The sequence below is a fragment of the Monopterus albus genome, unplaced genomic scaffold (genome assembly GCF_001952655.1).
Source record: "Monopterus albus unplaced genomic scaffold, M_albus_1.0 scaffold55.1, whole genome shotgun sequence".
In the NCBI taxonomy this organism is placed as follows: domain Eukaryota; kingdom Metazoa; phylum Chordata; class Actinopteri; order Synbranchiformes; family Synbranchidae; genus Monopterus; species Monopterus albus.
The window spans coordinates 1,480,721-1,489,786 of NW_018127935.1; the positions used below are offsets into that span (position 1 = coordinate 1,480,721).

At 41.4% G+C, this 9,066-nt stretch overlaps 1 protein-coding gene across 2 annotated transcripts in view; it reads right to left on the reverse strand.

The window, feature by feature from the left end:
• Positions 1–9,066, reverse strand: part of lmbr1 (limb development membrane protein 1) — a 31,345-nt gene that overhangs the window by 8,335 nt on the left and 13,944 nt on the right. For both annotated transcript variants that reach the window (XM_020602254.1, XM_020602255.1), the window contains 7 exons: positions 6,629–6,755; positions 6,213–6,281; positions 6,006–6,070; positions 5,618–5,690; positions 1,966–2,055; positions 850–926; positions 292–369 (listed from right to left, as the gene is read on the reverse strand). In XM_020602254.1, the coding sequence (XP_020457910.1) occupies positions 292–369; positions 850–926; positions 1,966–2,055; positions 5,618–5,690; positions 6,006–6,070; positions 6,213–6,281; positions 6,629–6,755 (579 nt within the window). The remainder of the gene's footprint in view (positions 1–291; positions 370–849; positions 927–1,965; positions 2,056–5,617; positions 5,691–6,005; positions 6,071–6,212; positions 6,282–6,628; positions 6,756–9,066) is intronic.

Below are 9,066 nucleotides of genomic sequence, written 5' to 3' on the forward strand. Positions count from 1 at the left end.
TTATTCACCTATTGTGGACACGTAGCCAGCTCATTGAATCTGCACAGTCCTGTGAAATGACTTTCAAAGAGCTTCCAAAACAAAACCAGAGGCACAAGGTTGAGGCCTGATTAACATCTGGCTGGCCCTTTTCATCCAACATGCACCTGAGCATATCCGGAATTCGATTTATGTCTCCACCAGAAATGTGGCAGGTCTGATTATCATACTCTTCTGTGTGTGTGTGTGTGTGTATGGGGGTGGGGTGGGTTGGGTTAAAATGTACTTCAGTGAGACAGTGAGATCCCTTACTGTAGATCCCTTGGGCATTGCAGTCTCATCCACTAGAAGGTAGAGGATATTGAATGCCACCATAAGAACCGAGATTGTCTGCAGAGAGAGAGGAAGACAGAAATTTGTTTACAGATAGTATAATTATAAAAAGATTGTTTAAAGTATCCGGCATCATGATATAACTGAAGTGAAGGGGCTGATTCATATGTATGGTAATGTATATAATAACTATCTTGTGATTGTTAACTGTTCCAGCATTAAACTCCTCAAAACCTAAAACTGGGGGTTGTTTGATGCACGTGCCATGCCTCTCACATGGCCTTTTTGTCTTATCAGGCAGCATAAATAGCATTCCCACACTATAATCTATTGAAAATCATAGTTGTTGCAGGTGGCTATTCAGCATTGTCTTAAACAGCTATTAACCAAAAGTAGTTTCCCCACCCAGAGACTGTGGGAAACTGTAAGAGGATGGGGTTTGAAGTGCAGTGCTAGTCCCAGTGGCCACCAGCCAGGCTGTATACGCCATCAGCAAACACAGTCTGGGCTTAATGATAGGTCAGTCTCGACACTCACCGTTCCTGTGAGCAGGATCAGCATCACTATGGGATACAACAAGTTTTTCTCCCAACCTGATGCTTTCTTTCTTCTCTCTGAGAGGAGATGACAGTGGGATTAAGTGTGAGGTTATTTGTTTGCAGATATATATGTATAACCGGCTCCATCATTAACGAGATTCAGTGATGAACTAAACTACTCCAGTACAAACCACTTTCCACCGATGGGTAATTAATGTTCATCAAAGATAGCTACTGAAACCTCAAGCCCTCTGGCTTTATTTGCAGGGTTTGTACAGCTTAGCTTGGTAAAACATATCTCGAGTGTTTGTATCCCCTCTTATCGTAACCACCACCTGGCAGGTAAAATACGTTTCCTAATCTTCAAGAATTATGCTCTTCCTCTTTAATTAGCCACCATCATCACTTAATTAGTAGAAACAATAATAAATCATGAATAAAAGGAAATACAACAAAGTTAATTTTGGTGTGTGTGTGTCTGAGAGAGAGAGTGTGTGTGTCTGTGGTGGGCAACTAATGTATCTTATATTCTTACAAGCCAGAGGAAAGATTTCTCGTTAGTATTTTCCATCTTCCTCTTATTCTCACAACTCAGGCATGCTTGTAGACAGCACTGACAGTCTGTAGATCACATGCACTATGTCTCCTGTTGTGGACATGCAGTCATTTAACAACCTGACTGCCCTCGAGTCTTTACCACACTGACTTTGGTTTTGTACTTCCAACCTTGTTAGTCCTACATATTCTCAAAGTGCATCCACCCTGCAGGCCAGACAAGTTTGCCAAATGCACTTCATATGCACCATCCCTCTAAATTAATGACATCACTAAAAGGCTTGCTACAATATAAAGTTTGCATCTTGTCCAATATCCTAAGTGCCTTTGTGCCCCCCCACCAAAAGGATCAAGCCTCATTTACAATATCCCAAAATGGATGGAAAATGATCAGGCAGCTCTGGTCCAAGGCCAAATTGAGAAATTAGGGCAGAGGGAGAGAAAGCGGCTGCCTGTCAGCAATATGTAAAAATCTAAGTTTTTTTGGCTCATATTTCCATGGCAATTCAAGGTCTTAGGACAAAATCTATCAGCCCCGTCACACAATACAAATACTTACCCAGTTTATTTCTCTGATTTCTAATATTGTCCAATTCTTTGTTGAGCTGCTGAGCAAAGCTTCTTCGAGTATAAGCGTGTGAGGATGAACCTGCAGACAGAAATCGTTGAAACTAATTCAATTTGTTGCATAATCACTTGTTGTCTAAGGCTGCAACAATTATATTTTATTAGTAAAGTAGTCAGTAAACAGTCTATGAAAGGTGGTTGAAAGATTAGGGTTGAAAAGGTGAAGATATTGAGTTCTGTTTGGTTTGTCCAACAGTCCCAAACCAAAAGTTATTTAATGTAATATGATAGAAAACACAAAAAGAAGAAAAGTGTCACGTCTGAGAAGCTGTTTTTGCTTGGTTAAAAGACTAACTATTAACAAATTGTCACAACAGCCGACTCATTTTTTGGGGGTTGGCTAACCGTTTCAGTTCTAATGTTGTTACTGAAACACAATGTTCTGCAAGTCACATACACTGTAAATGACAAACCACTGGAGAAATGTTTGTGTCAAGTGGAAAACCGTGTTCTTCCATATATCCTAATTAAGAGGACGTGAATGATCACACTGTGTTCAGCGGACCTCAGCATATGGTATGTTTATTAAGCATTCCCATCAAAACAAGTCATTCTGTTCAGAACAGAACATGTGATCTCAAACAAGTAAAAGTAATCTCTTATGTCAGGAGCTGTCTAGCACATGCCACAACTGGTTGACTGGGCTGGAGAAGACAGCAAGGGATTCTCCAGGAAAACCACAAGGCCGGCTCATTTAAGGCTAATTTATCTATTTTACTCTGTTTTCCTTCCAGCCTGACACAGTAGTGTAGAGGCCCCTCAGAGCCAAAGTGGAAGAGTATCCATTTGCATCCCCTGGGGTGACTGGCAGATCAAGACCAATTAGTTCAGTGTTACACCGTTACTAGCATGCAATAAAAATACCATCTTTCATCTTTGTTACAGGAGTGAAGGACCAATCACTTTGATCAAACCCTTTTCTCTCCTCTATCATTATGACACACCCTGTCTGGATGGGTTTAAATAGGCAAAAAATGTGGGATAGACAGGGGGAAAGAGAGTTAACCGTTTTGTCTGTGCCCTCATAGATACCTCTCCCGGGATCTAAGCAGGGGGAAGTTTGAACCCTCCAAGCTAATGAAGTCACAACACAACAGGAAATGTCACAGATAGTTCAACAGCTCTTTTTCTCCACAGATGAACTGAATACTCTGCCCCGGTGTCAGCTGCAAATCACCTAATCTATTACCTATGTGCATAACATATCCAAACATGGCTTTACCGTTACTCAGCACAAAGAAATCATTCATCAAATGAAAAATAGTCTCTCAACAGCTATGAAAAACTGTAGCTCTAACTAAGGACAAAGAACAATATCATCACCGGTTTAAAGCAATGGGGTAAAATGATGAGAAATTCAACTGCAGTATCCTCAATGACATCACTCCAAAGTGAAGTTAAATATATCTCTCTCCTTCTGCTGGCAGCATCAAGTAAAGACTGAGTTACAGCGAGGCAGAGATGCTGAGTGAGGCTTCTGGCAGCCTGGAAGGCCCAGAGTAATTAACATATCCTCTCCAACCTTCACCACAGTCGAAAAATTACGTCATCCACAAATATGCAAAACACCACGCTGAGACCAGAGAGACTCTAGCAAGGTCACTGTGCTGCATAGCTTCTGGACAGGCACTCTGTTACTGTGATATCAGCAGATCAGGGTCAGGAGAGGACAGTGTGCCATACTGCCTGTGCTGCAGTGTATTTGTAGACTGTAGTTTCTAGTTTGTTGACTTCTAGATTGTTCTTTTAAAATACCTTCTAACCTGTTTCTTCTAACCCAATTATCTGTTGAAATCATATACAGAATTTAATCGGTACACTTTGCAAGCATTAGATGTGATCCCTACAGCCTGAATTTGTTCAGACATGATTACTGATACATTTTCAGACAACTCTATGCCCATGTTTCACTATGTCATCACAGGTCATTTAGTGTATAATGATGTGTAGATGGCAACTGTATCATTCAAGATTGAATCCACAACACAAAAAAAATGTGCAAAAAGTAAAGGGGTCTGGATTTTTAAAAGGTACGATACGATACATTACGTTATGATAAAACATGCCATTACAATATTCTCTGAATCCGCTGTAAGATTAGTGATTGATCTATTATCAAACTAGTTGCCAATCAATTTTATGTAGACTGACTAATTAATTAAATGAGTAATTAATTCAGGTGAAATAACAAATTATCTTTTATGTCTGCAATATCTCTAAATTTTGCAAACCTTAGTCTAATTTACAAGTAGGTTAAGTGCCAGCTACTTATCAAAAAGGAGCACGTTTCAAAGCATTTAATTTTAAAAATCATGCTCTTGAATAGAAAATCATACAAACATTGCCAGTCAGCCTGTTTAAGGTACAACATTCTGATCAACAAAGAGGCTAAACGGTAGGAGGATAATCTGTTAGTCGAGCTGGATGCAGAGAGAACACAGGTGAAGCAAGAAGACGACATTGCTCGCCTCTGGGGTGTGTCCTGTGAACTGTTCCTGCACTGGCTTCTGCTCAGCACCCTCAGCGGATCAAAGGAACACCAATCTAGCCTTCAGTTACAACTCTGTGTGAGCATGGATGTTGAGTGTGTGCATAAAAACACTCAAGTCAACATCCTCCTTTGCTTTTAATCCCCACTTCTGTAAGGGGCAAAAATGAACTGCAGCTTGGCCTCAGTGCACACATGGAGGTGTTGACCACTGTTATGTTTTTGCCTCTGTGTGACTTGTAAAGCTCAAACAGTCCTAGAGATGATAAGGAACAGATTACAATTATTCTATCAGTTACTTCAAAGCAGGGCCATGTGGAATGAGCCCTAAGGAACCATACGCTTAGCTGGCAGTCTATGGAGGTGGCCAGCATGGCATTTGAAAACATGCGTTATCAGGGAGTAATCTCCCTTACCTCCCTGGTTTGAAAGGAAGCTCATCCTCTTGATTTACTCACGTCTGTACACTTGGCTGCGTGCTTGAGTTACTATTAAAGTAGGTTTTGGAATCTGGCCCATAGCTTCCTGCTTTTTGAGAAGACAGTCTAACATCAAGCAAGGAATTTGGGAACAAAGAAAAGAAAAGGGCTAAAAAATAACACCTTCACCATCCTTGAATGCTTTAAACTTTCCCTTTGTGCCACGGTCCAGAGGGCAGCACAACACCTCCTGGTCTCTTCTCAGAAGCCACTGAGAGTTGCTGCTCTTTAATGTCCACCAAGCCAAGAAATGCCATTTCCATCCATTACCCATGGTACCATTCTAGGCCTGACATTAAATGAGGAAACCATTCCACCATAGGTGCCAGTGGCACTACAGTGTCTTAAATGGACCCTTAAAAACTTTCTAAACATAAAATGTGGGCTTTGCCATGGTGGCTGCCTTGCCCTTTAGGAGACAGTTATGAGTAAGGTAGTGACAGAGAAAGCCTGGTGTCAGGTGTGTGTGGATTTTTGTGAATGTCTGTGTGCATGCATGAGCCTGGCTCAATTTTCAATCCTAAATGATTTCACTGTGGCATGCTCCATCAAACCCAATAGGGCAGTCAACCCCTCCCATCCCCTATAATGTGCCCACACATCTCCTACAGACATACCATTTAATCTCCTCTGAAGGGCTTCCTCCTGCAAATGGATGCAGTAAATCTGCTCATCCAGGTCTTCCAGGATCTGAAAGGGAGGGAGCAGAAGAGGCAGAAATGAAATGTGTTATAATTAGGCCCAATGTGGAACTGGAGAGATGGCAGATGGGAGGATAAGTTGGTGACGTATTTGTAGTCCTCTGTCGCGCATGTAAATGGACGACTAAGACGTAAATCTTTCATAGTGAAGCATTCAAGTCTGAGCAGATCTGTTCAGTGACTTTAGAGTCTTTCAGAGAAAACCTATAATTAAAATAAATCTGAAGCATTCAATAAACTTTTCCTCTTGACCAAAACATTTACAAACCAAATCTGTAAATATTTCATCCAAATGATGACTTACTGTTGGCTTTACTAGTAATTGGCCCATTACGGTGAACATCCTGGACAATCCCACGGGAGTGCACACTACACAGCCGACAGAAAAAAAGTGTGATCAGCTTGAGTGGTTAACCACAATAAGGTGTACTTACCAGTGAAAGTTTAACACCAGAACAGCTTTAATATTGTCTTTACTTTAGTGTGTATGGGGTTAAATTAAATGGCTTACTTAGTAAAAGCAGTCCTCCCATCAGAGATATACAGGAGTAGAGGTATGGTAAGTAGAATTCCCAAAGATCTACAAAAAATATATATATTCATTTAGTAAAATACAGACTATAAGAGGGACAGCTATATTCTGGAGGCTATACAAGAAATAGTTTCACAATGCAACTCCAAGTAAACCCACAAGTTGTCTTTTTTACATTTTGATTCATGAAGGAATTAGCGATTAATCCTTGGTTCCAGTCTTTATTTCTGTTAATCAACTTGCATCTCAAGCTTTATAGATAGTGCACAGCCATGAGAAGGGATTTAATCTAATGCTCTGCCAGAAGCCAAAAAGTGCATTTGCCAAATTGTTGAACTATTACTTTAAAAATACCTAAAAGAGATTTACAGGCACAAATGAGACAGAAAACGTACCGTATAGTGACTCCATGCTGCCTGCGTCATTGTCAATGAGTGCTGATGCCACCCACACAATGCCTAGGATGAGCAAAGCCAGCAGGAAGAGCATCACAAAGGTCTCTAGGATGCGCGCCTTAATGCCCTGATAAAAAAAAAAAAGTGCACATAAAGAAAAAAGCCTGTCATGGCAGGTACAATTGAAATCAGTATTCAAACAGACACTGATTTTATATTAACATATGTGATCATCAAAAAACACATTAATCAAACTGATCATCTTACTAGCCCTCCTCCCCCACTGACACTAAATAGCACCATTTCCATTCACAGCACACAAACATGTCAAATGCTCCCATGGATTTCTGTGTAAAACAGCTCTTTTATACGTTCAATCTGAGGTCTATAAAATGGGTTTAACAGGGGCTGGTGGTGGCAGAGGTGAAATTAAAAAGAGAAGTGAGGGGGTGCTTTAAGGAGCATAAAGCTTGGCTGGGTCAGCTACTGTCTGCGATCCAGAGCAGGCCTCCCATCTGGGGCTGATTAAGAGCTCCCTCAGCGTCACGCTTGTGTCCTGGGCTGCGCAGTCAAGACAGGTTTTGGGGTAATTTGGGTTTTCCGGGTCACAGACTACTGAGTGGTTAATAAAGTCTTCCTCTACCTGTTCACACAGTTTCCATCTCCCGCCCTGCTGGAGAGACGAGCTGTCTAGGACTGTAAGACAGATAGGCATTCTCATACACGTCAGGTAGGCTAGAGGGCTCTGTGCTTTTGGAGCCCTGCCTAAATTGGGTACATATGAGCAATTTCTCTTACCAGCTGTGTGGTTGCTGTTTAGTATTTGCCAACAGGTACATGAAGGGGATCGCTCTTTGAAAGTTCCCCCTATTAATCATGAAGCCACTTTATAGAATGGAAATGCTTTCAATTCTGTAGATTAAATCAGACAAGTTTTTTGTTTGGTTTCCCCCAAAGTTTATGACTGTCATCCAAACCACCTGTCCTTTAACATTTGTGTTGCGATTTAGGACAGTGTTTAATCTTTTCTCCTGCAAAATAGAATGTACTCCAGTTCACTTTTTAGTTCTCATTTCTTTTGCAAGCACCTTTCTGACGAACAGCATTCAGGTCAAAGATGTATTTAGTAAATGTAATGCCCACCCATTATCAGTCCATATTCTGGATAGTGATAATGTGGATTTAATGTGTTAAGTGTCAGGGTTTGAAAATCCCCTGTAGTATCCTTTTGCTAAAAGCAATCACTTGTTACATTCATGCTTCCCACTTCTCCTTATGATAATATTCAGAAAAAGCCTGAGTGAGTGTAGAATTTTCTAGCACAACACACAGAAAGTGGGCAGGGTCTGGAGTGCCCCAGTGTGGCCAAGGTGGACACTGCAGGAACAGTTCATATTAGTGGGCCCTAGTAGATCAGTGGGCCCAATAGAACCTTTACAGTGATAATATATCTTACAAGAACCATATAGGTAATGTTCCATTAAGAATAATGAGGATCAATAGACTGAATAATACAGCCACAAATGTGATACAGATGAATTCTTGCTGACTGCCTCATGCTCTTCAGACACACTCTGAGTCCACTAGATGCACAGTGCAATCAAGCATCTCAGAGCTCAGCTCAGCTGGGCAGCAGCAAAAACACTCAACACCACTGAATAAAAAAAGAGGGGGAAACTAGGAGACTGAGAGCAATAAGAGAAAAATAAAGAGAGAGAATAGAGAGAAAGCGGCTGGTGGAGGAGAGGATTCAACATCTGAGCACATCTCATTCCCCAGAGGTGAGAGAGGTGAGAGAGGAATGCTTTCAGGGACTTCAGCAACATCCCACATGCGCTCTCTTAAGGATGCATCAGGACAAGCAGAAGCCGCAGACAGGACGTGCGTCTGCTCAAGCGCACCAGTCCACCTTAACAAGCTGCCAGTGCCATGCTGAAAGTGTAGTGCCTTTAGATAGGTCTCTCAATCATTTATAAGACTCAAATCATTACCCATTCAGATCATTTAGGGCAAAGGCAATGCTTGTCACCTCCCTCACTATCATCCCTGGTTCCTGCCTCGCTGCAAGAACAATCCACAGGCTCAGCCATGATTTGACTGGTAGGCAGATAGAGGCCAGTGGACTGAGAGGCCTGGCTGGTTTCATTAATCCATTCACATGTATGAAATTGCACATTTAAAGTTAATTGTTCATCACAATAGTAAGGTGGGGCAAATGTGTGCCATTAAAAAACCTGATACATGTTACTTCCAGACTGGACTGCTGTAACTCTTTACTACCAGGAAGTTCCAATAATTCCCTAAAAAGCCTCCAGTTAATCCAAAATGCTGCAGCCAGAGTACTGACAGGAACTAGCAAAAAATATCATATCTCTCCCATATTAGCTTCCCTCCACTGGCTCCCTTTAAAATTCAGAATAGAAAGCCCTAACATACAA